Below are 27391 nucleotides of genomic sequence, written 5' to 3' on the forward strand. Positions count from 1 at the left end.
GATAGTAGTATAAAGAATTCTAACCAGGCCAAATTTTTTCCTCCAATAAACGGTGTGAATTATGGATGTCCAAACTTTCCAAGAACAAGAGATATCCCTATGTGCATAATTATATCTAATTCCGGGCTGAGATCATATATGTAAGAAAATGATGGTAAGTACTTGAGATTTGACAAATCACGAAGGAGGGAATTGTGATCCTGGTCAGCTGTTGGACTATTTGCTTGTTTATTAATATCTTGCATTGCGGGATAGGTCCAGCCATGAACATAAAATTAGTTGGCCTGCGTGGTGCTTGATTGACTTAGCGAAAGGCACATTTCAGCTGGCTTTTTTTTTTTTTAACCAAAAACGTTAGAATTGTCCAAAGCTCCCATGCTGATAAATCGAAAGCAAAGCTTGAAAAATTCTATGTGGGTCAAGCATGATGTTAAGTCGTAGCCGTCTTAGCTTGCCTAGCCTATTACTGTAATCAAGACTAAATTTATTATTAAAATTTTTCTAACGAGCCTTCAGTAAGTACTTGCTAACATACTTAAATTGCATATAATATATCATGTAAATACACTTAATCACAATTATTAAATATTTTTCCAAATTAACTACGCTTTATTTTTAAGGTGCAACCGTAGGTAAACAAAAATACAGGCGAGACTATCGTAAATCTGGCCTCGTTTCTGGATGTTAACATATAGTTGACAACATTGGCTACAGTTTAGAATTAGTGACCAACTCTTAATCCCAACTTTGAGGCCCTACTTGGCTACTTTGGCACCAAATTTTAGAAAAATTGGAGAGATCTCTGTACAGCTGTATGAACCAAAGGCGAATGTAAGTCCTTCTAGAATGACTCGCAGAAAGAAGCCCAAACTCTTGCTAACTTCATCAAACGTGTAATTTAGAGCAAAAAGCGATGAAGAAAAATGTTCCACATGGAAACCCATGCAGCCCTGAGTGACTAGTTGATGTAACCCATGGACGGCCTAACTGGACTAGATGATGTAAGGGGGAAATAATGAGTAAATGGTACTCCTTAAAGTAAGTTAGAATGGGTTATCTTAATGTTATTGTTACGATAAAAAAAAAGTACTGATAGATATAGATCCAATTTATATAATTGCAGAATTTACCATGAATCTACTCATCTGATTTTCTATGCCTACCACTTAAAGAATGTAACACCTGAATCAGACTATTTGGCCAGATATTTTGAGATGAATCATCACCCCTCATTATCTTTTTTTTTTTTTTTTCGACGGAGTGGGGTGTCCGGGTCAAGTCCGTAAAGACGGCCCGACTAATCCCCACTCCGGCCCGGCCCAGCGCCCCAACCAGACCTAGCACGTTAAATGCACGGCGAACTGATGTTGCTGCGGAGGTTCGACCCCAGGACCTAACGGTCCCGAGGAGGAGGCGCCAACCACCAGCCCATTCACGTGGGGGCATCACCCCTCATTATCGGAGACCATAGTTTTTTTTTTTTTTTTCCAAGACGGCATATCGGAGACCATAGATTGATAGTTTTATTTTTATTATTATTTTTTGTTGGGGGGATGCTTGATGTAGTCTGGTACTACTATAATACTTGTAGTAGAGGAGTAACTTCCTGTTGATCGATCAGGCAACTTATTTTAGGTTGAGGCTGGCTGTCAAACTCAATCCCATATCCTAAACTTATCCAATCAGATAGATTTCCAAGAAAGAAAACATCTTCTTTGAGTCAAAAGAAAAAAAAAGTTAATTAATGTTTTCCTTACAATTACATCCCAAGTCGCCATGTACGACAATCTGTACTACTGTCAAAGACCCACTTGTTCCACTGCCACACAATCTTAATTTAACCAAATTTATTAATCTGGGTTGGTCCCTGTTTGGTTCACTGTTGCAGGCCTTGTCCCATTTTCCCCCCCTCTAATATTTCTGGGCACACACCACATGTCTGCTTTGAAACATGGCACAAGTGTAAAGAGTAAAGACCAAAGCGACGGAGCGTGGTTTTACAGCTCGTGAATGAGATAAAGAAAAGAAGAAAGGGAGACCTGTTTTGTCATGACATGCCTGCCTGAATATGAGAGAGAGGAAATAGAGGGGGCAGAGTAGTCCATAGAATTGAGAAATCTTTGCCTTGGTTGTCTATGAGTTGGTGAGAAAAAGCTTGTCTTTTTTATTATGAACTCACCTATGCCTGTTAAAGTATATTTCTTGGTGCTATTTAGTAAACTTTTGTACCGCAACATATAATTTGCTAGTACAGCTAGATTTCATCTTTATATTTGGAGGGGTTCAAGTAATATAACCCTTTTTGCTCCCTCCGTTTCTCTAATACAAGGAACAAGCTAGAGCCCAGGAGATAACAGTTGGTCCAAGAGTCTTTCTTTATTGTCTAAATATAGATAATAGGAATGAATGCTGTGATTGACCTTTATGCTGATCATCCGGATTTTGTTGAAGTTGATCCTACCGGAAGATATGGAAGGGTATGGCTCATGTCTATCCACAATCTTTGCTTTTTACTTTATATCGTTGGTTTTTTTTTTCTCAAACAATTTTTTGTACCTTCCAATTTTTTGTATAATATATGTTTTGGTTTCATGTGTTGAAAATTTTCGTTCTTCTTTGTTTTCTGGTTAATTGCAGTATAATGAGATTCTTGGGAAGGGAGCTTCAAAGACAGTGTATGCACCTTTTTCCTGTATTCATTTCTGTGAAAATTTTGGTCCTTCTGCTACTCTGTGACTTGTATCGACTGTTTGGATTGCAGTGCTGTCTTTTGTAGCATTTACTGGTTCTTTAATTTTGGTCTGCTTACGTTCATTCTTATTCGTGGGTTTTCTTTCTTTTTTTTTTCTTTTTTCCCTTCAGTTATAGAGCATTTGATGAGTACGAAGGGATTGAAGTAGCTTGGAACCAGGTGAAACTTAACGACTTCTTGCAAAGTCCTGATGATCTTGAGAGATTGTATTGTGAAATTCATCTGCTGAAAACTTTGAAACACAAGAATATTATGAAATTTTGTGCCTCTTGGGTTGATACTGCAAATAGGAACATCAACTTTGTGACAGAGATGTTTACGTCTGGAACTCTGAGGCAGTAAGTAATACTGGAGCTTCATGCTTGTCTAATTTTCAGTTTTCAGAGAGATAAATTTGTCAGTATGAGCTAGTTTGGAATTTATTGTTCTTATATGGATTCATTCTGTTCTGAATTGCCCTGATAGGTATAGGATGAAACATAAGAGGGTTAACATTAGAGCAATAAAGAATTGGTGCAGGCAAATCTTGAAAGGCCTTCTTTACCTTCACAGCCATGACCCTCCTGTTATCCACAGAGATCTGAAGTGCGACAACATTTTTGTAAATGGCAACCAAGGGGAGGTCAAGATTGGTGATCTTGGCCTCGCTGCATTTCTGCGCAAATCCCATGCTGCTCGGTGTGTTGGTAAGTTGGGAGATTTGAAGCTTTGTGGTCTCATGTCTATCACCTAAAAGTTAGCCTCTCTGTAGAATAATCATGCGGTCAAGTTCTCCATGTAACCTTAAATTCATCAGTATGATTCCAAACTAGTTATGTGGATTGATTTTCTTGCAGTTGTATATACTTTTATTTACCTAGACTGCTGCTTTCCTCCAGGAACACCAGAGTTCATGGCTCCTGAGGTGTACGCGGAGGAGTACAATGAATTAGTGGACATCTATGCATTTGGGATGTGCATTTTGGAAATGGTTACCTTTGAATATCCATATAGTGAATGCACACATCCTGCTCAGATCTACAAAAAAGTGATCTCTGTAAGAATTCATTGATCTCAATTTTTATCTGCTGCATCTGAAACATGCATTGCAACTCTGGTTTTGATATGTTTGTAATTCTGCATTAAGGGTAAAAAACCAAATGCTCTTTATAAGGTGAAGGATCCTGAGGTGCGTCGATTTGTTGAGAAATGCTTAGCAACAGTGTCTGATAGGCTATCTGCTAGAGAGCTTCTCCATGACCCTTTCCTGCAAAGTGATGATTATTTAACTGACCTTGGACCAGTAGATGACTACAGAGATTTCAATGATGTTGGCCCAATGTTACAAGAGCCACTCTTGAGCTTTAGTCAAAAAAGCAGTTCCTTGATAGATAGTTACACCATTTATTTTGATCAGGAGCATAGAAATGGCTTGGAATACCATCAAAATGGGTATGAAACAAATGGAATTGATCTATTGAACAGTCAGGAGGAGTCCTTGGGAAGTGTGGACATAACAATCAACGGAAAGAGAAGAGAAGATGATGGAATCTTCCTAAGACTGAGAATTGCAGATGAAGAAGGTCTACAAACATTTGTTTTTACTTAATTGTTTGGATCTGTTGTTACTTTCTTTCTTTTCAACTGGAGATTAAGTAACACGTATGCTGATTTTGCAGGCCGTGTGCGAAATATATACTTTCCTTTTGACATCGAGACCGACACAGCTCTCTGTGTGGCTGCAGAAATGATTGCTGAATTAGATCTCACTGACCAAGATATGAGTAAGATAGCAGAAATGATTGATGGTGAGATAGCTTGCTTAGTGCCTGAGTGGAAGAGGAGGCTTTACAATGAAGAGATCCCCAATTACTCAAATGGTAGATGTTGCCAAAATTGTGCTTCAAATGGTTCTCTTCTCAGTTATTTAACATTAAATGGATCTGGTGCCAAGAATTTGCAAGTTCTCTGTCCTCAGCATGGATGTGGTTCCATACATGGGAGATTCGAAGAGATCACTTACCAGTTTGAAGGGTCTGAACAATGTTTAACAGAAAGCGCACCTTTGGTTTCAAGTCAATCTGACATTATACATTATACTGATATATGGGCACAGCATGAAGGGCCCGAACTAAGATCACAAAATTCCAGTAGGAACCAATGTGATGATCATCTTGAACCGTCTCAGCAATCCACCTTTAGCAGCGACGAGAAAATTATAAAGATCATTGAGGAGGATAGGTATAATGCTCCCGAGACAAGAGATTGCCCTACTTCACCTGGTCACTCGGAAGCTGCAGATTACGAAAATGAGATAAGGCAGGAGTTAAGGTGGCTAAAAGCCAAGTACCAAATGCAGTTGAGGGAACTGGGGGTTGTATCAACTGGGATTGTGACGAAACCGTCATCTCTGCTAGATAGCATTCAAAGCAAAAAGGATCTTTTGTCATCAGTCCTTTCCACACCAAGGGAAGTGCAGGATGGTAGTCTACATCAATCTCTCATCTCTGATAAGCATTTCCCTCCCTATCTGCCTGTTTATACCGGAAAGAAATGTGCAAACCAGATGCTGCGGGATCAGGAGTTGGCCTATAGTTCTTGCAGTCCGGAACATATGATCACTGCCAAGAGTTACTACACTGGGGCCTTACTTCCACACCCACTTCACAGGGCCACTTCTCTTCCCGTGGATGCCATTGATGTCTAACACTAACCAAACACTGGGTGATTCCTGGTATTCCAACAAAGCAATGTGACCACTTATCACAGAACATTACATTTTCGCGGCTTGTAAAATCCCAGTTCCAAGAGAAATACTTCCACCAAGGTTGACACTAATGTATGCATGTACATTCCCACTTACCAATACATTATGTATGTATATACATTCCCACTTTCCAATGCAAATCTGTTCTGGGGTTGAGGCAGTTTTACGTGGCAGTTTGAGGTCCTGCAAAAGATTGTCAGCGCAACATGAAACTTTGAGCAACTTGCATTTTGTTCCTTTGTGAGGACCATCCCTAAATTCCTTCCTTTGAATCTTTGATATCTGAACGTAAGGATCAAGCTGCATGCAGCCTAGTGCCTTATTCTGACCAATTGTGGCATATGATGCGAAATGAATAGCGTAAAATGTGGTCCAACATCCAAACCATTTGCCTTAAGCTATTGAAGTATGGCTTGATCAATATACTTTCATATGGTCCAAGCTACGGTAGATTGTAGTCATGATTCATGAAAATCTGAACAGTCAAGTTGCCCTAACTTCTGGTGAAGGGCCATTTTAATTTTGAATGAAGTTTGTCTTGACAAAACTAATTTGTGAACGACGGATTTTCATTGACCCTGAAGGCAAAACCATTAAGAGTGCTAACAAGAAAAGTCAGCAGCACCAAAAGCACTTCAATAGTTAACTGAATGATTACCACGAAATTGGTTCTTCCACCAAAAAAAGTTGCTGATCAATTGCTACAATATTCTTGCCCAAAGCCATGTTTAGGAATATGTCAATTTCTAACTCAAAAAACTTTTTGTTTGTGTTGTAAGGCTGAGAGAGGAGAGATTCCAATTTCTGTGATTGTCCTACATTGTTGCTTTCTTGATTCACAACCAACAGTAAGAATGTGATCATTAGGTATACTTTTTTTCTTTTCTTTAGTTTCCTGGAAACATTGTATTAGCAACATAGCATTCAGAGCCGTGAAGGGTGAAAGAGGACATCAAAAGTGGCAAGTATGATAATGAAAGGTAGATGGATTCCTTTATTGCTTTGCATCAAAAGGTGTTTGGGGGCAGATCAACCTTCCCTTGTTGAATTCGGCACCAGAAAACATGATACGAGAAAAAGCATCCTGCACCAAGTACAATCACTAATCCTGACACCTTCAAATCCATTCCTCTTCTTGGCCAATTGGGCTTCTTCTAAACTATAGTGGGTGCTTATCATTCCTAACACTAGCATTTAACAATGGCTTTAGGTACATTTTTAACTTAGATTAAAGACAGAATCAAACGTTGAGAATTGATTTTCATTATGACAAATGCTACCATTTATGCAAACAGAAAAACAATAAAATGCTACCATGCATGTCTTGCTTCCCATCATGATTGAAACAGTAACAAAATACTAATTCCTCTCCAGGTAAAACACTCAGCCGACTGTTATAGAAGTATCACGTTTCTGGAGATGATGATGTACAAATGAATAGTATGAATATATACATCATGTTTGTGAAATATACATTAATTGTCTAAATAGGTTAACCAAAAAAAAAAAAAGAGAAAATTTTTGTCAAAAAAAAAAAAGAAAAAGAAAATTGTCTTGAATAGTTTTTAGGGGCCATTCTTGGCAGCCCAGATGAAAGTCTGCAAGAGGCCCAGTTTACCGCTTAACGAATCGAAACTAATTCCTATCTTCCTTACCATTACACTTTTTTTAATTCCGGTTAAAATAGAATTCAATGTTATTAATAAATTAATTAAAAATTGTCCGACACGATTTGTTCAATAAAAAAAGATGCATTACTAATAAAAAATACATAAAATACGTCACAGTCTGACAGATATGTCTAATCTGAAAAATCATTAGATTTAACAGAAGTATAAATTACACTATCTGCATTCCATTCTCGATCAATTTAGCTGGCGAATTTTCCACAAAGTGTTGAAGAGTTGGATCAGTCCCTCCCCACGGTGAATTCTAGGCTGAGTAACGGGAAGTGAGCCTGGCCCATTCTTGTACTCTTTTTGGACGTTGGTTTAAGCCCCACCCGACCCACATTATTGATCCTGCGGACTCCATAGCACCAGCACATTCTTTTTTTTTTTTTTTTTTCAAATAAAAAGAAAAAAAAGAAAAGGGCAACGTTATAACTAGTGAAACTTGAATTTATAAAACGCAATTGCTTGCAAAGCTTCTTCATTATTACCTCTCGTTCTCTGATTTCTATTGACCTCATATATTCCAATGCCTCCTTCATGCTCTGATTGTCCTCTATGACCGGAAGTTTAAGGGATCCTTGAAGAGCCAGAAGGATAGTTACCTGAAGAATGAAGGTATACGCAAAGAGATAAAGCAACAATTCGCAGAGCAGTTGCTTTCTTGTATAAAATGAATCATGCTTTAGCTAGAAACAAATTAAAATATTTAGGAAGATTTTCTTGTTTTTTCAAGAAAGTATAGCTTCCCAATTGACTTGAGGTCACAAAAAATAAGGAACTTTGATTGATGCAAGGGAATTGAGTAAATTGGAAGAGCCTTCACAATGGACAAATTCAAGAAAAAAAAAACGTTTTAGGGTGAACGTGCACCACAATAAATTTTTGGCCAAGATCTTCAAACTCTGCAGGAACGACAGGAACTTGATATTTGGCATTATTGACATTGACGACAGATTCAAAATCAACTTTTGTTCTTTCTCGAATTGAAAGTTCTTGGAAACGATTTTCCGCATCGGCATCGACAAACTTTTGGTCCACCTGCAAGATTAACAGTTTAATAAGCCAGACGGGCACTCTTTACAAATTCCTAAATAAAATATCCTTTCAACTGATTTATATGCTGTTGATTGTACCAATTCATCCATAATATTTGCTCTCTTGTTTTTTTTTTTTTTTCCAAGTACTTACATACGAGAAACCATACTTCCAATAGTCAGCACCAAAGAGAAGTGCCCTTGTTGTCTCTGCAGCCAAAGATAGACATGAAGTTGTAAGCAGGATAATTCCTTTATAACAGTTAAGGTACTCTTCTTAGCGAATAAACAGCATTCATCTCTGTGGATGAAATTGGGTGGAAATTACGTTGGTCAGTTGCAAATGCCAGAAGATCGGAGCTAGGGAGTTGAAAATAATACCTCGCAGTATAGTATTCAAGCCGGCCAAGGTACTTGTGTTCGTGGAGGCGGCAATACTTTGGAGATTCTTTTGCAGATTACTGGCTTCTCCAGATAATCCAATCTATTAAACAGAATTAGCAACCTTAGAATTCAGAATTCTCTTTATCTTTTTTTTTTTTTTTTTTGGCCTTGAAGAACTCTCACAAATAACACAAAACCTTTTAAGAAGTAAATTGGATAAGCAATAAGAATCGTTTAAATAAATCTGAAGCATGAGAATGCTGTTTCGCCGTTGGTCTGTTTCAATGTAGAGAAACAGCAGACCAAACACTACTATTATCACGATTATAATCAACTTTGGCTGCAGAGGCAACAAGGACACTTCTCTTTGGCTGCTGACTATTGGAAGTATGGTTTCTCGTACGTAAGTACTTGAAAACCACATCGCCACCCTGATTATCATTCCCAGATATGGCAGACGCATTCCGGCTGGTCCCATAATAATCGTTAGTGATATCATAACTGTAATAACCAGAACCTCCACTTGATGAAGATGAAGAATCAATACTGCCACCCATAGCTCCACCTCATTGTGCTAATATTGAAGTAATACTAATAATCTCCTGTCCCAACAATAATGCCAAGGATATTATCATGGCACTAACAAAAAGTTTTTTTCTGGTACGCCAAGGAGTTTACGATGATTAATCTAGTAATCGCGTGTTCCCACCCTACCAGTTTGCTTCCCGGGTTTTCAAAATTAATCTAGTAATCGCGTTACATTGATAGTGTTTCTTTTTTTTTTTTTCGGGATAATTTCATAAACCTCTTAGTACATTTGACACTTTTGATAACCAAATTTTACATTGGGTCAAAAATTTAAATGAACACCTAAAATGCTCTCAATTTACAAAGTTTTTATTACTTTCATAAACAATTGTGAGATTTATAGCAAAAATATAAAGAGCAAGCATCAAGTTTTCAATATCTAAATTTATTATTTAATAAGCAATTATTACAGTAGTTTTATCACTATGATAGGCTATTGTACATGGTGTTTTACTTGTGATACATATTCCTTCTAAGTCGGACAAGAAAGTATTGTCATAATTCTTTTGTCCTATGTTTGGATTGAGGGATTTGATTAAAGATTTAAAATCCTTTCAAATTCCTCTAACTGCTTATATTATTTAGAAGACATTTAGATTTGTAAATTGCTAACTATTCTAGTGTCTAAAATGTATTTAAATAATTGGTGAATTACAATTCCAAATGTTTTTTAAACAATCTAAACAGCTAAAGCAATTTGTGTGGATTTCAAATCCTTTGTCAAATTTTTCAATCCAAATGAATCTTGAGTTTGTGGATTTTTAATTTGTTGAAACTATCATAGTTTAGTAGCAGTTTTAAACGGTTTCTTTTCAAGTTATTATTGCTTTTGATACAAAGAAAAAAAAAGAACGAAAAAAAACATTGGATCACATTCAAAGTTGTCAAAAAAAAAGAAAAAAGATCACAACTTCAACATCCGGTAACGATAGCGACTAGAGTAAGTACTTATAGTCTATAGTTCTTTAGTTTTACCTGCAAAATATGAAAAAAGAGGAAAAGAATAGAAAAGGAAAAGAAAAAATTATGATAATTCTCATTCTTTCAGTATGTAAACCCAACAAGGGAGTTTTAAAATAGTAAATTTAATGTTGTCATTTTAGTTGGACAAGGGAGGTAGGTGTAATTTTTAAAATTTTGAAAGAGCTTAGTACAATTGCTAGAAACCTCAGGAGAGGTTTCTAAAATTATCTCCCCATTCATCAACAAAAATTCCGTAAAACCGATGGCCAGATTGTATATGAGTGTTGAAAACTTGATATGTCGTGAAGCAGCCCAAATCTCATCTAATTAATGATCAGGATTCTAGTGGATAAACTTGTAACACAAATAGATATTATGGAAGGAATCAAAGAGAAGGTGCATTATGACTATGTACCTCGTTTTGTGTAATTGTGATTGAGCACAAATATTGCAATGCCTTTTTCATGCAGTCAGAGTCTTTTATGGCAGGAAGTTTTAAAGAAACAAAACACCGTGCTTGAAGCTTCAGAAGGATTGCCACCTACAAAATGGCAACTAGATTAGTTACGAGTACTAATGAATTACTTTTCTTTTCATAAATTCATATCTTGGGATCATTTTATTGCAATTTTACTAGGCTAAATATATATATGTACCACAATGAAACTCTTCTGAAGATCTTCACCTTTGGGACGACTGCAAGAGCTTAAATTGAGGATGCAAGGTCAAAATGATACGTCGACCAAAAATTTAACATAAATGCCAAAAATAGAAAAGTTACCCACAAAAACAATTACTATAGAGTTCGAGGGACAAAACAAAACCTCTTAGTATCCTATTCAAACCATCCAAGCTGTCTGCGTTTGTCTGTCGTAATTAAGAGCAATGTTTCGAAGATTTCTTTGCAGGGTATTAGCGATCTCTCTTGATAATCCAATCTATTAAAACAACCAACAAACAGTTAATAAACAACACTCACCATAATTTCTTTAACAACACTCACAAGAAGTGGCCGTGATTGCCATAATATTGAGCATCACATGTAAATTGTTTCCTTAGTTTTTACAATTAGGTAGGATGGATTTTATACTTTAGAGTCGGGACACAAAAAAAAAAAAAAAAGTATTCAAAATGAATGGATAAAAAGACAAAGTGTTCAAAATGAAGTTTAAGGACTAACATGAAAAAAATCTGTAAATTAAGGGTTCAAAATGAAATTTAGTCCTTTTTATTTTGTGGCTTTTCATATGGAATTTAATTGGTGAAATAAATTTGAATACTCATTGCATATAACTCTTGAGCTTTATGTTTTAATTGGATTTGTTTCTCTACAAATTTTCAGATTTTTTTTTTTTTTGATTGGTGTTGTAGTTGTAGTAATAAAGCAAAATATAATTGCTTTTGAAGGAGGGTATGTGTAGGTTGTGTTTCGTTACTAGTCACGACTCACAAGATGAGAAGTGTAAAGAAATTCCAACAAGATGAGAAGTGTGGGAATTTTCTGTTTATCCAAATGATTGTGGGTTTTCTATTCTCTCTAAATTGGGAAAATCAAATTGGTAAGTTCTCTAAAATATCAATATATAGATTCAAAAATTGGACCCGATCGCTATAACAATTTTACAATTACCACATTTCCTACGAAAGAAATAAGCACTCTTGTGTAACAAGTGACATGCAACCCACATCTTATCCTATATTTTCTCCTTTACCCCATCAATAATACTTGTTAAGAAGTCAGGTTTGGATAAAAGAATGAAAAGAAAAAGATATTTCTTTTGTGACTCAAAGCACTCAAATCAATCAAGTTATATAGTAATAGAATACTCAAAAATCAAATCAAATAAACGTTTCATTTTGCATGGTTATACAGTAATTTTGCATGGTTATTTCGAAACCTTTCTTGATCTATCGATACTAATAGCTTCGATAGGGAAGGTGCATGCGGGAAGACAAGAGGATCTTTCTTGTACTAGTGTAGTAAAAGTGGCAGGTAAAAGTGTGGAAAATTTCTTGACACTCTCTTTCTTCTTCTTTCATCTTGATTACAACATAAAACCTAATCACATTGTCAAAATTATATATATCATGGATGTATAAAAAATTAAAGGGCAAATTACACTTTATCCCTCTTTGTTTAGTATTATTTTACATAACTTCTTATGATTTCAAAAGCTATACATAATCCCATCATGATTTGAATTAAAGTGTCAAAGTGACGGAATTTACAATCCATAACAGAGTCAACTAAATGCCCTTATGTAAAGTTGAAAATTATTTATTAACTACAAGAAATTATGTATATATATTGAAAATCATAAATGGATTATATGGTAAAGTACTAAACCATAAGGGGTTATATAACAAAATATAAAATCATATGAGATTAGCATGTCATACATATTATATTTATATATTTTAGCCACTTCAACCATTTTAATTTTTAAATAAGGGTAATTTTGATATTTTTATAGGTTTCGTTATAGATGATTATTTTCGTCACTTTGACACTTTAATCCAAAATATGAGGGGGTTATATATAGCTTTTAAAACTATAGGGAGATTATGTAAAAATTAGCTATACCATAGGGGGTAAAGTGTAATTTGCCAAAATTAATGCTTGTGTAAAAATAGAAGTATAATCATCTTCAACACGAGCAGAAAAAAATTCAGTAAGACGACGCAAAGAATATTTTGTTCCATATAGAACTTTTTAAATATGTAATCGAGTTAAGATATACCATGGTGTTATCTTTTGCTCGCATCTTTTTCTAAAGAAAGTTTCGTTTTAAGAGTCATTTGAGTGAAAAATTCCCTTTTGAAACGACGTTAAATTGATGATTGTCTTTTTCCCTGGTTGACTGATCAATGGAGATACAATTGCATGTCCCGCATCTATTTATCTTGATCATGTGTGAAGGATTTCTGCGAACGTTCAATACATCGTCAATAGGCCTTAACAAGGGGTACTTCTCCTTCATCTGCTTCTCTGACATTGGCTCATTTTCATCCTGAGGACTCCATATAACCTGCACACCCCACAGAATTCCAAAGCATGGTTATGATGGTCTGTGTAACTTTAGACAAGATGCAAAAGTTTAGTCGAAATTACCTCATTTTCTTCAAGTCTGAGTGAGCGCAAAAATTGCAATGCTTTTCTTATGCTTTTAAGAGTCTTCTGCAGGCCATGACCTGTGCGACCCCTGAGTTGCCAGAATCAATGTTACCTTGGGAATGAATGGACATGTGCAAAAGGTCGATCAATGCCGATAAATTGACGAGTTGCAAATAGCTCAATTTCTTGGTAAAAAATTCAGTTAACAGGAAAAAAAAAAAGAAGAAAATTCAAGGACATATTAAGCAATTGGCTCTAGCTACTGGCAAACTTATTCTTAAGCTCACGGAATTAATATATTGTAGATAACAAACATTAGCTGAAGCATGAGAACGGTCTTTCTCTTCATATTGTCGTGTGTTGCAAGAACAAAGACCAAGGAACACAACACAAAGAAGAGAAGGAAAGTCATGGCTACAACCAATCTTTTCTTGAAAAGCTTGAGGGAGGCCATGATGAATCTGGAGGTTTTGCTTTTGTTGCAAGAAAGAATATGGATGGGAACGCAAGCACTCAGGGAACTTTTCAAGCTTTGCTTTGACAGAAGAAACCAAATTGATATATAGGGGAAGCTAGTTTGAAGGAAAATTTCACTTTTTCACAATTTACGTAGTCTGAAATAATGAAAGTTTTGATAGACGAAATAGTTAAGATTATACGTTTTGAAGTAATCAGTAACTTAACTAGGTATGAAGATGAAAACCCTCCAGGCTCTAGTCTATATATCAAGGGGTATGATTTGAGATTTGCAAACTATCCCAAAGGGTGAATTATAGTACAAAATTTGTGTTCCACCCCAAATTTTTGCATTGTTTGAGCTTGAAATCAAGTAGTTCATTGGTAAATTGAATCATTATTCTTGGTTGCATGCAACAACAACAATAATAATCCAACAATACTACCTCATAACTGACATTATGGCTTTGTATTATTCTTAGGCAACCCAATTGAAGCAGGGACCCTTGGATTTCAGTTCATCCATGTATTTTGCCACATGGACGATATGTCACAATTCCAATTGCATGCTTCCATTTTTGTCAGTCACCACGCCAACAATTGCATGCTTTCCCAGAAAAGAACAAAGAGACATAAAAAGCGAAGCCCTGAAATTTAATCAATCCAAAGATGAAAAGCTAAGAAAAGAAAAGAAAAGAAAAGAAATTACCCTACCAAACTAGCAATTAGCCTTTCATCAACAAACTTTAGGAATCAGTCTAATTTGATTGATGCCCTCATTGTAATATACTAAAACTAGGAAGGGACAGTCCGAGCGACGCGCAGGAATTTGGTGCTTGTAATTCAAGATAATTAATAATTATTGTTTAATATTTTGTAGTATAGGAACTGAAGTATGATGCTTTTATCATGTGATTTTAATAAAAAAATCATAAGTTACATAATGAGTCAATTAAAATAATGTGCATTGAGACATCCTTATCGTTATACTATATAAGAATCCGTTGTGATCAAAGGTTATGTTTGAATTTCAACTGCAAAGATAAGGGTAGTTTGAAAATGTAAGAATGTTTGAAGTGCAATTGAAAAGTATCCAAAGGTTTCTTCTAAAACTTATCCAAGATGATAAAACATTTTAAAGTATCAATTGGACCCTTCATCTCTCGAATCTATATATGTTCGTGAAAAATCCCTCAAGCAATGCTTCTGATTTCTCCTTCGACTTAAGCTCAACCTGAATTATCAAGTCAAGTTTATCCATCAATCACTTTGCGTCCAATCTAATCTAAAATAATTTTATTTTTGACTAACTATTTACATAATTTGGTGGGTATAATATGACTTAATCACATGTTTCTTACAGAGATAATAATGCCTAAAAATGATAGATAGATAAGAAATTTAAGTGGTCTTTTTCAAAGTTTTGTAGAAACTATTCAGATTTGGTGTTTTTTGCTAGGGGCATTTCTTTATAATCTCATAAATAAGTTCAAATCTGCATAATTGTTAAAGATCTGAATTGAAACTATCTTGATTATAAAAAATTGGTGCAAATAATATTTTCTAAATTTGAAATTGTAGAAAATGGTAACTAAAATCAAAAGAAACTCCTCATATGAATTCGAAATGCAAACTCTAGGTAGAAACTGCTTAATGATATTTTCCAATGTTTACTTGTATAAGTATCCAATATAACATCTCTACTTAATTGGCTCGTTTGAACTATGGATAATAGTTGCTTCAATCAAATCAAGAAACATTATTTATCATTGTACAACATACAATTATGAGTAAACGAATTAATACAATGCAATCAAAATGGTGCTGTAGCTAAAGTATTTAAACTCATCAAGTTCCACTACAAATTCTTTTAGATAGAATAAAAAAGCAAATTTTTTGTATTTGAAACTATATAAATAGTATAATACAAGAACGAGATCATAACATGGCAAGCCAATAGAGTGCAAATGACATCTTAGTACTATGTAGCTTGATTAATTTTCTTTTTTAGTTTCAATGAAGTACAAAATTCTAAGTTAATAAATTTTACAATCATAAAATTTTCAATTAAAATGAACACAAGCCGAATTCCAAATCATATTACATGAAAAAATAATTACTTGAACCATAACTGCTGGAATATAGTCAACAGATCCCTGGAGTCAAGAATAATAGGAGAAAGTTCATGAGAAATAAGGTTATTTGACTTAAATAAAGAGATAATATCTTGGCTGAGGAGGAGAAGATGATAAAATTGCTTTTCTGATTATTTTAGAAAGTGACAACATTATCTCAAATTGTACTTTGACCAGAGACAGAATCTCTGGGATCTACTAAGAAAAATAATACAATTAGTCAGTTTTTGAAATTAGAAGTATCAAAAGGCAAACTATATGGAGTTCTTGAATAAACCAATCATCAGAAAAAAAAACTACAATCGAAGAAGACAAACCCAAAGAATTCACCTCAATTTAAAGGAAAAGCTATGCATTCCACCAAATATTTAATAGCCATAATAAAATCAAAGAGGTGAAACCGAAAAAGAAGAAAGGGTATCGGCTAAACATGGGGACATAAATATGCTAATGATTGTTTAGATAATAATTAAGTTAATTAATTGTAATTAAAATCCAATTATGCAAACATCCAATTAATTCCGTAATAGATGAGAAAGGTTACAGGAAATTGGAAGGCTTGGATGTTAGTATAATAAATGATTAAAAGGACTTTTATGTAATTCTATCAAAATACAAGCTTTATTCAGTTGTACTTGATATTCAACTTGGCACCAAACATTGTAACATACCAAACCTGCCCCTAACCTTAAATATCTGAAAGGTTATATAAGTAATTATAGTGAAATTAAAGTTATAATGACTTGTACTCAATGTTCCAATTACTCTGCAAACACTCTCACATTCCCAAAATAGCCTCACCCCTGCGGTTGAAATCTAGTCCTAAACTCGTTCTTATATATTTCCAAAATAGCCTCATCCCTGCGATTGAAATCTAGTCCTAAACTCGTTCTTATATAGTGTAAGGAAGTAGCTTACATAAAGCTGTCGAGTAGAAACATGTTTTATTGGATCAAAGACTTGGCAGTTGAACTTTTGTCCAGCTACGTGAAATTCGCAAGCTAATACAGCTTTGATGTAAACTTATATGATTTTAGCGTACCGACTGATTTTTACATCAATTGAGTTATAAAATTCAAGTTTATGCCAAAATTGGACATATTTACACCAAATGTTGGTTCATTACATAATTAGATAAAACTGGAATTCATTTCTATGTTTTTACTACCCATTGAAACTTCATAATAGATTTTTTGGCATATACCTTTAATTGTAAACCTTTGCCTGGTAGTTCTTTAGTTGGGTTATGACAACGGCAATAAAGTTGCCCATGCTTTTGCCTCGCAATGCAAACGTGCCATGCAAAAGTTGTTTGGAGAAGAGTTATCAGGATTTTGTAATATATGCTAGAAAATTGAGTGCATAACTTGTTGAATTTAGACTGCGGTGAACTTTTAAATATAAATAAAAAGTTTTGAATTCGAATTTTTTACTTATATCAAACTTTTTACTTATATTTTATCATTGTATCACTCTATTCATCATTTCTCTCGTCGAATAAATAAAATAAATTTGATTTGATATAAAAGTTCGTCGTTTCGATAATAATGAAGACAACTTAAAAGGGTCATTAAAAAAATAAAAATAAAAAAAATGTAGAATTAGATTTGGCTAATTACTTTTGCATGCATATTCAAGGTTTTGCAATTGGGCTGGTTTCTGGAGTACAGAAGACAAATAGACTAATACAGGTCTGGTAACAGTAGCAGTCTATAAAAACCACCCGGAACAAGAACCAAATAGAAGGATCCCAATTCTCACAATCTTTCTCTATCTGTTTCATTTTTCTCTCTCCCCAGCGGTTCATTGCTGCTTTGCTGGGAAATTGACCTCGCCGGATTAAATTCCGTCTTGCCGGCGGATCGCGGTCGACAGAATTTTGCAACTCTTGGGAGAGGTAAGGATCATTGGATGCCCTCGTGCAATTTTTTCTTCGGGGATCTTTTACATACCTATTTTTTCAATTTTGGGGAATTTCAGTGTAAAGATTCAATCTTTCCTCGTTTTTGTTTCAGATCTGTGAATGCTTACGTATGATGCGGAAAAATTATGGGTTTTGTGAGATGGGTTTTAAAGGTAAATTGAGGTGAATTTCGCGTGAATTCGATTTGGAATTTTCGGGGGCTTTGTTCATTTTTGATCGTTTGATTGTTGAGTGCATGAGATGGAGGAGAGTGTGAGATCAGGGGGAGTATTGAAGAAGAAGAGCTCATCAGGGTGTTTGATTATTAAGAAAAAAGCTGAGGTTTTGGGTAGTGCTGGGTCTTCTCACAAAGAAAAGAAGAGGCCAAGGTTGATTAATAGTGATTCCGGGTCGAGTGATGATTCTCTTGAGACCGTTAGGCGGAAAGGGAACGACAAAATCCGTAATGGCTCGGTTGTCTATGGAAGGAGGGGTGAGGAGGAAATGGGATTGAGGAGGAACGGTGAGATTATAGAGAGTGACAGGAAGAGGAGTAGGTTGGATTTGTTTGATTTTGATGAGTACGATGAGTTTGATGGGAAAAGGATGAGGAATGATTACAGGGAGATGGGTAGTGGAAACTCTAGAGAGTTTGGAGGTGGTTCCAATATGATGGTGGAGAAGAGGTCAAAGATGTACTTTGATCGTTCAGGTGGTGGAGTGAGTGGGAGGAATAAAGTGGTTGATTATGGCGGTGAGAGAAGATTTGTGTTGGAAGATGATGAAGCGCATTTGCCTATTTCATTATTGAGGTTAAAGTACCCAGAGGAGCCTGCTGAGCCTATCAGATTGCAGGGTAAAAATGGAGTTTTGAAAGTTATGGTGAATAAGAAGAAAAATATGGAGTTGCCTTTGAGAAAAACTTACGATCTTCAGGAAGTTGAAAATAGAAAGGGTTCCAAGTCTGAAGATGTTGTCAAGAAGGAGCCTTCAGTGCCACCCACATTCTATTCTGATTCCAAAAGAGCAGACAAGCGAATTGCATTTGTGGAGAGGGAGAGAAGTCAGTTAAAATTGCGAAAGCCATTGCTGGGTAAGAGCAATAAAACTGGAGACTATGCTGGGGAGAACCGTGAGCTGAAATTGCAGAAGCCGCTGTGTGGTAAGAGCCCTAAAGCTAGAGAGTATGAATCAGATGGGAGTGACACGTCCCTTAAGTTGGCACCACCAAGCCTACAAGCTGGTAGCTCAAAGAAAGCAGTGAAAAGGGAAACAAAAGGATCTTTGGCCACGGAAAATGTCCCTCTAGATAAAGGCAGAGAACATAAAGTTACTCCGCCAGCTGAAAATGCCACTCCAGTCAAAGGCATTGATGCAAAACTTAAGCGGGGTGGGAGCACTGAAAAACAATTATTGCGAGAGAGGATAAGGGAAATGCTCATCAAAGCTGGCTGGACAATCGACTATAGACCAAGAAGGAACAGGGACTACCTAGATGCAGTGTATATTAACCCTGGTGGAACTGCTTACTGGTCTATTATTAAGGCATATGATGCTCTTCAAAAGCAGTTGCAGGAAGAGGATGGTGACAGTAAACCAGATGGAGTTTCTTCTTCATTTGCTCCTTTATCAGATGATCTGATAAACAAGTTGACGAGGCAAACACGTAAGAAAATTGAGGAGGAAATGAACAAGAAGAGAATGGATGATGGTTTGACGCAGAATTCTAAAAAAGTTTCTGCCAAAGCATCTAGGGAGGACTCTGATAGTGATCAGAATGATGAAAAACTGAGTTCTTTCATCAGGCAGAATGGCAAACCAAAGAAAGGGAAATTGCATGAAGGAAAAAGCAAAAGTAGGGATGATTCAAGTGATGATTTGTCTAGACAGAAGCCTGAACTAGAAAGGGCTCAAAAACCATCTAATGTAGTACAAGGACGAAAAAGCAGGAAAATTGGCAGATGCACTCTGTTGGTTCGTAGTTCGGATATGGGGCAGAATTCTGAATCTGATGGCTATGTTCCTTATACTGGAAAAAGGACTTTGTTGGCCTGGCTGATTGACTCAGGCACGGTGCAGTTGAGTGAGAAAGTGCAGTATATGAATCGTAGAAGAACACGAGTAAAGCTAGAAGGTTGGATCACAAGAGATGGAATTCATTGTGGTTGCTGTAGCAAAATCCTCACAGTCTCAAAGTTTGAGCTCCATGCTGGTAGTAAATTGCGTCAACCATTTCAAAACATCATCTTGGAGTCTGGGCCCTCCCTACTGCATTGCCTAATTGATGCATGGAATAGGCAAGAGGAGTCTATGCGCCGTGATTTCTATGTAGTGGATGTTGATGGTGATGATCCAGATGATGATACTTGTGGTATATGTGGTGATGGTGGGGATTTGATCTGCTGTGATGGTTGTCCCTCTACTTTTCATCAGAACTGTTTAGGAATACAGGTAGCATTGCGACACAAAATGCTATCACATGACACTTCACACAATGGACTTGAATCTTACTTATCTAATTATATACCAATGCCATATACTTCCTGTGTGATGGGATTGATGATTTATACCAATGTACATCTACAGATGCCAAACTGTGTATATTTCCTGCATTGACGTTACCAGATGCATACAAAATCACGTGTTTGTAGACATTCTAATTGTCGTGAAAATGGTGTTGATACACTTCTAATGCATCATCAACATGTTATGTCTTCTTCCATTTATGCCATATAGATGGTTCCTTCTCTTACTCTAATTTCATACCCTAACAGCACCTAGGCATACAAAACCATGAGATAATCTTGTTATTGCAGTGAGAGTGTAGGGAACCATTTCTATTCAGAAAATTTGTGTCTCATATCTCTTCCCTTTGGTTCCTGGGTTGATTCCTTGACGTTTTTCTTCTTTTAAAACAGTGTGGTGAAATTTCTTTTCCCCTCTCTTATTATGGGAGAATGGGTAGCGTATGGCCCTTGGCAAGGACATAGAAAAGCAGCAATGCCTTTGTTATTGTTTGAGTAGTTAGCCTAAAGGTTTCCTTTGGGCAAGTATATCTTTGAGGATACTCTAGTAGTTCAAAGAGTCAATACTAAAGGGCAATAACAAGATTTTACATGAGGGAAGCTAATTTGTGTGGTTCCCGTTCCTTCTTGGGGCACATATTTAGAAGCATTTGTACTGTTTGCCAATTGTGTCAAATACATGTACTGGATGCTCTTCTAAAACCTTTATTGTCGGTAATCATAACTTCTTGGTGCAGATGCTTCCGAAAGGTGATTGGCATTGTCCAAATTGTACATGCAAATTCTGTGGAACTGCCAGTGGAAATCTGAATGAAGAAAATGCAACTCCAAGCGAACTTTTCATGTGCATTCTTTGTGAGAAAAAATGTAATGATCATTTTGCCTTTATAATCCTGTAATTGCTTTTCCATTTGCATACCTTTCTCTTTGTTTTTTTCTCCTATTTTAATTTAAGAAAGAATTCTTATTAAAGTTTTTCTTGGATCCATTTAGATCACAAATCATGCACTGAGGAGATGGTTTCTCCACTTGCAAACACCAATAGTCCTCTTTCTTTTTGTGGGAAGAAGTGCCAAGAGGTATTACGTGGTGTTTTCTTTTTGAGATTTAACTACCTGTGATATAAGCTGGTGCCTTTAGTATGTTAAATAAATTGAAATTGTTAGTAATGAAGCTGATATTTTGGGTCGCAAGCATATTGGCAATACTTTCTGCCGAAGTGAGAAAACCTTTTGGTTGGGAATTGATTCATGTTGTATATGTTGGGATACCGTTTTAGGGGTTTGAGGTCAATGTGCTAAAGCATTTACTGGTGATCCTGAGATTATCACAATCATTAATGCAATTAATTTGTCTGAGCTATCGTTTTATTAAGCGCTGATTACAAACTTTAATATTGCAAGTTCAAATCTTGATTTACTCAATGCAATTAAGCTTCAACTTCACAAAATGATAATGCATTTGCTTGCGATTTGCTTCAGACGCTCTGAACTACATTTTTGTTCCTTTTAAATATGTTTAGCTAGAGTCTAGAAGTAAGTAATACATAACTAGTAGTTGTGTAAGTTGACGGTTTAGTGTGATTGAAGAGAGAGAATGTTTTGTATAGCTCATTTGGAGTCCAATGTTTTGTCAATGAAGTTTAATTATGTAGAGAGAGAATGTTGCAGGGATATTGTCATTTAGGTATTGCATTGACTTAGAAGTTTAAGACATGGCACTGGTATTTTATCACATAAGCTATTACTATAAGTTGGTTTATGCAGAATTATTGTAATAGAAGTCCCAAAGGTCTAGAGTTAGGGTCTTCAGGGTGCACTGAAGAGTTGCAACACTGGATCAATCAAAGCACCTAGTATTTCTTCTTTAATACAATTAAAACACCTTCAACTCTCACAGAGGGTAATGGACAATGACAAAATAACCAAACCTGGTTAGTGACACCTCCTAGTGTATTCAGATTATCATTTAATCTTGTATGCAGATCTCCTCTTCTTTTTTGGGTGGGGAGGTGTCTTTGGATGCTGCTGTGAGAATGTTCTAATTACGTTATGTTCTTGGTCTTTGGCATTGATTTTTGTTTCTTGTTATTTGCATCACAGAATTCCACACAAAAAAAATATGAAAGAGTTGTTTAAATAATTTCCATATTTTCTAAGCTTATTTATTACAACGCGATTTGGAAATGGATTTTTGGGGCTGTGGGTTTTGGTTATTATGGTAGATGATACTTTTTATCTGTCTCTTAGTTGTGACATGTTGATTTTTATTGCGTGAAATATGCTGCAAAGGCATCTGAAGTAATTTTTTCCCTGGTTTCTCCAGCTATATGATCAATTGCAGAAGATTCTTGGGGTCAAACATGAGCTGGAAGCAGGATTTTCATGGTCTCTATTACAAAGAACAGATTTAGAATCTGACACGGCGAGCCGGGGATTTCCTCAAAGAGTGGAATGCAATTCTAAGTTAGCTGTTGCATTATCTGTCATGGATGAGTGCTTTTTGCCCATTGTTGACAGGAGGAGTGGAATTAATTTGATCCATAATGTGCTTTATAATTGTGGGTAAGTGCCTTTTGGCGACATGCTACCCCACTGTTCATAATTGGAGTCTGGTCCAGCTAGACAACTTTGTTTCAAATCTTGCCTATTTTGTCTAAAATTTGCCTTTGGACTTATTTGCTTGGGAAGATTGTGTATTTGTTTTTTACTTGTGATGCTCCACGAGTTCAAAATTCTGGTTGAAGCCATCACGTTTGCATGACTTTAGCTGCATTAAAGCATACTTTAATGTCTGTGTAGTATTTTCAATCTTGTGATTTAATCTGATTTTTTCCCCTTTGTTGCCAGAAGTACTGCTTATGATTCTTGTCGTTTTCTGATTGTCACTATTGAAGTTTTTGTTGCTGTTGCTGCCTTGTGTGTCATTGGCTCTGTCAGATATCTTGTCCCTCTTTTGGCGACCATCCACCCTGTCATTCATTCTCTGGTGCCTTTTGTGTGGTGTACCCATATAAACATGATCATGCCTTTCTACATTATTCTCCCCCTCTCGATTCAGCTAATTATGCATGCAGATTTGATTGTATCTTTGGGATCAGTTTCCTTATGCTTCCTTTATTTTTTCTCTGTAGAGCAAACTTTAGTCGGTTGAATTATCATGGCTTCTTCACAGTGGTTTTGGAGAGGGGTGATGAAATAATTTCTGCAGCATCTATCAGGTAAATGACTAATGATATCAACATTAGCGGTCTGCAGAAAATTGTTTGTCAATTTCTTCTATTATCAAGTAAAAAATGGCAATCACACCTTTTTCGTAAGATGTTAATGTTGAAGGTGTTCATGTGATCTTTCTTATAACCTTTCTTATAACAAATCTTAATTTTGTCCTTTTCTGAATGGAACCTTCTTTTTTTTTTGGTCGCTTAATTGGCCAGCACACTGTTGAAAGTTGAAATTTTTTCTGACACACCTTTGGGAATTTAGTTGTTGGTAACTTTCCGGGTTTTGAACTATTAATATTGTTCTTTGCACTATTCAATTAGCTGTTTTTTTATTAACCAATCAGGGTTGCTTTTTGAAAGATTAGTCTACTACATTTGCTATGCATTTGTGTTGGCAGTAACCATGGGTAACATCATTGTTAGTACTGTTATGGGCCCTGCTTTTTAAATTTGGTGAAAAATTATCAAGGTTAACGCCTTGTCACATGTTTTGATAAATTAATTAGGTAGGCAACCTTTATGGTGATCTAATCAGTGATGTGTGGCTGTAGTTCAGATTGTGTTCTTGCATCCATGTTTGCTTTCTGTGTGTATTATCCACATTTGAAGTTATTCTAATTATTCAGCTGCTCATCCTTTTGCTAGGATCCATGGACTACAATTAGCAGAGATGCCTTTTATTGGAACTCGCAACATATATAGGCGCCAAGGAATGTGCCGACGGCTATTGTCTGCAATTGAATCGGTATGAGTGCTGCTAATTCTATTTTATGCTTTTTAGTTGAAAAAGATCTGTTGGATTTTTTCTTTTGTGCTGAGCCAGTACAGCATTATCTGTCAAGTCCTCAAATTTGATGACCTTTTGTGATATATCCTTCTGCTTATTATCTTCTCTTTCAGTTTTTTAGGATCTGATAATCTATCATCCTTCACTGCCATAAGAATAAGAATCCTTAACCCTGACGGTTGGGCAGGGAGATTTAAGTTTGCTTTGTTTGTTATTCTTATTTGTTTGTTTAGATGTGTGGCTGGGTTGTTTGATGGGACATCTATCCTGGTGCTTGATGTGGATTCATTAAATGTATAGTGTAAGGAGTGGGGACATGTCAGCCATCATAAAGTCTGCCACGTGTTCTTTGTCCTATCTGAGGAGGATGAGTTGTTCATCCTTCAGCAATATATCCAGATCAAAAAGTTTCGTCTTTAAATTAGATGCATGACGTGAATGCATGTGCTTGTTAGTGTTGTAAATGTATTGTGTGCCTTGCCTGCTGTGGGAAGCAATGCAACTATGCCATGCTGCTTGAAGTAATTCTGAATACGTGTCAGCATGGACAATTGAGGCTGATAATTATGTCTCAACTGTTTATTTACCTTTTTATTTTAATTATAATTGATTTTTATTTTGGTTTCTTAGATGGACTAATCATGTAGTTGTCATCATTACATATTCAGGTCCTTTGCTCTCTCAAAGTCGAAAAATTGATAATTCCTGCAATTTCTGAGCATATGCATACATGGACTGTAGTTTTCGGTTTCAAACAACTTGAAGATCCAGACAAGAAGGAGATGAAGTCAATCAACATGTTGGTGTTTCCAGGGACAGATATGTTGCAGAAGCAACTGTTCAAGCAAGGAATTCCTGGCGGTAACCTGATTAATACATCTGCTTTCCTTGTGTTTTTCTGATACCTTTTTTTTCTTGTAAAGAAAGTTTGTCTTGATTGATATTTCTACCTCAGGTCTGAAAGGTTTTGATTCGAAAGACAATTTGCCTCGGCTGCCTGCTTCAGTGGAAAAACCTGACATTGAGTCCCTCCAGAATCAGGAGATGAACAGTGGCTCTAGGGGTGGATCAGACCATAAAAATAATGTCAGTGACAAAGCTGAGACTATTCCTCTGTTTTCAGCTTCTGCTATACCTTCAAATGATGGAACCGTAGCTGGTGCTTCAGAGACTGCTAATGAATCTGATATCCAAATCTTTAGTAAGGATATCGGAGAATCTCAGCTTGTTAAGGATGGCGTAGAATCTTCCAGCAAGAGCAGTTCTCGCTCTGGTGTAGCCACTGACCCTCCTGTGATTGAAAGCTCTATTTTGAATTTTCCAGCCAAACCTGACACTCCATCCTCTGTAAATGGTTTAGTGAGTGATGCACATAAAGTGGATGCACAATTTTCTTCATCAGGTTCTCTTCTTGATTTTCGGTGTAAAACATCAGAAAACATGGTTGAGGATGCAGATGAAAACCACAGTCCTGTTTCCATTGCTACTGTCCATAATAGTGATGCAAATTGCATTCAGAACCACAAAGTAAGAAATACCCCTTCAGCATCTTCTTCTGGTACAGAAGTTGTGCAAGACCTGGGTAATAGAGATGCCTTTGGAAAAGGTTCTGATGGTGCTGTTCCTGAAGCTGTGATGAAATGCGTTACTGTTGAAACTGTACCCAGATTTTTCCCAGAAACATCTTCACAGAATGGTAAAGAAATGTCTTGTAGCAAACAGAATTTTGCATCTGATCCTCAGCATATTAATGGTGAAGATCTAATATTGCGATTTAACTCAGACTTGAATCAGCCAGTCACAATGGATGATGAAAGCGAGTCACAGGCGTCCTTGAAAATTGTTGGTGATGCTAAAACAGCGAGCAATCTGAAAATTGATTCTGTTGGTTGTGACAAAGGAACCTCTGCAGGTAGTGATGCTAACAATGATGCTAGAACTGATGTAAAAGGTCGTCATTGTGAAAATGCTTCTGATTCCTTGAATCAAGGCTCTTCGGGAAATGAATTTGAAAGGGAAGAAGAGGGTCATAGTTCTGATTCTGCTTCTCGACGCACAGGTGCTGAAGTCACTGCTGAGGTTAGTTTTGTTCATAAGAACACTTCAGGAATAGAGAATGGACTCTTTGTTGCTTCAGAATCTCATTCTGAAGCAGAAGTTCCTCTTCCAGATAAAGAAGTCCATTGTTCAAGTGAATTGGAACATGGGTGTGAGGTAAATGCAGGAGGAGTTGGTGGTTGTCCTCTTTCTGATTCTTCTGGTGCCAGAGTTCTTGAGGTGTCTGAAACCAGAGATCGATTTGATGGAGCACACAAGTTGGATGACTCATAGAAGGGTAGGAGAGTCCTTGATTGTGCTGATACAGATCTTGGTTCTTGTGTATCTTTGGTGCAAAATTCAAGAGTCGAGTGATGAGGATATCCTGCATATGATTGTTAAGACAGTCCTAGGTTCTAGTCTATTTAGGTGTAAATTTTATATTCGGAATTGTAAATTGGACCAAGATATTATGCCATTTTGGAAACAACTTTCTTTATCCTAGGGAATAGGCTAAGGTGCTGTGACCTCTTCGACAAGAGTTGATCATGGGCGAGGACTGGGTAAAAATGGTTCAAGAACATGGCGATCGACTTGCCACGTATGTCATCTGTTGGAAGACACTTGGACTCGGATGCTCCAGATTATATGTTAACGTCCCTGCCATGGCTGATGCTCTTGGTTATTTGCTCCGTATGTTCTCAGAAGTCATCCAGCTGCAGTTCCTCCGATCGAACAAACAAAAAGTTGGAAAGGAAGTTGCCTGAGCTGGGCAACAAATTTTGTCAAACTCTGCTAACTCAAGTGGTGAATATTTTCTTAGATTTGCTTAATGTATATAGCTGTATTTGGGTTGCCATTTTCCGAGTATTGGAGACCTTGTATTCCATCATTTAACGGTAATTTAATCAGAATATCGTTTAGTTTCTCGCTGTTTTTCTTCTCACGATGAAAGCAGCCATTAATTTTGCATTCAATGGTGCCTACTACTGCAAGCAGTGAATCAAGTCGAGTGCAATTTAGTCAGAAAACTTGAAGATAGACCGGTGGAGTAGGTGGCTCAGTTGTAA

General features: G+C 36.3%; 2 protein-coding genes across 3 annotated transcripts; both read left to right on the forward strand.

Annotated features, from left to right (window-relative positions):
• The first annotated feature begins 1658 nt into the window (after window positions 1-1658).
• LOC113738250 (probable serine/threonine-protein kinase WNK9) lies at window positions 1659-5658 on the forward strand. 2 transcript variants are annotated; one of them, XM_072084334.1, is made up of 8 exons: window positions 1659-2143; window positions 2330-2477; window positions 2638-2675; window positions 2863-3090; window positions 3218-3438; window positions 3631-3788; window positions 3879-4314; window positions 4411-5658. In XM_072084334.1, the coding sequence occupies exons 2-8, from the start codon at window positions 2403-2405 to the stop codon at window positions 5436-5438; spliced, it is 2184 nt and encodes a 727-aa protein (XP_071940435.1). In that variant the 5' UTR covers window positions 1659-2143; window positions 2330-2402; the 3' UTR covers window positions 5439-5658. The 2 variants fall into 2 exon arrangements, with proteins under 2 accessions (XP_071940435.1, XP_071940436.1); XM_072084335.1 differs by having other exon boundaries at window positions 1661-2477; window positions 4149-4314.
• An 11853-nt stretch (window positions 5659-17511) lies between these two features.
• Window positions 17512-27248, forward strand: LOC113734130 (uncharacterized). The gene is made up of 9 exons (XM_027260482.2): window positions 17512-17743; window positions 17862-20200; window positions 21012-21141; window positions 21268-21353; window positions 22600-22838; window positions 23408-23494; window positions 24143-24242; window positions 24953-25145; window positions 25240-27248. Exons 2-9 carry the CDS (start codon window positions 18011-18013, stop codon window positions 26613-26615), a joined length of 4401 nt encoding a protein of 1466 aa, XP_027116283.2. The 5' UTR covers window positions 17512-17743; window positions 17862-18010; the 3' UTR covers window positions 26616-27248.
• The last annotated feature ends 143 nt before the right edge of the window (window positions 27249-27391 follow it).

The sequence above is a fragment of the Coffea arabica genome, chromosome 3e, assembly GCF_036785885.1.
Source record: "Coffea arabica cultivar ET-39 chromosome 3e, Coffea Arabica ET-39 HiFi, whole genome shotgun sequence".
Lineage (NCBI taxonomy): Eukaryota > Viridiplantae > Streptophyta > Magnoliopsida > Gentianales > Rubiaceae > Coffea > Coffea arabica.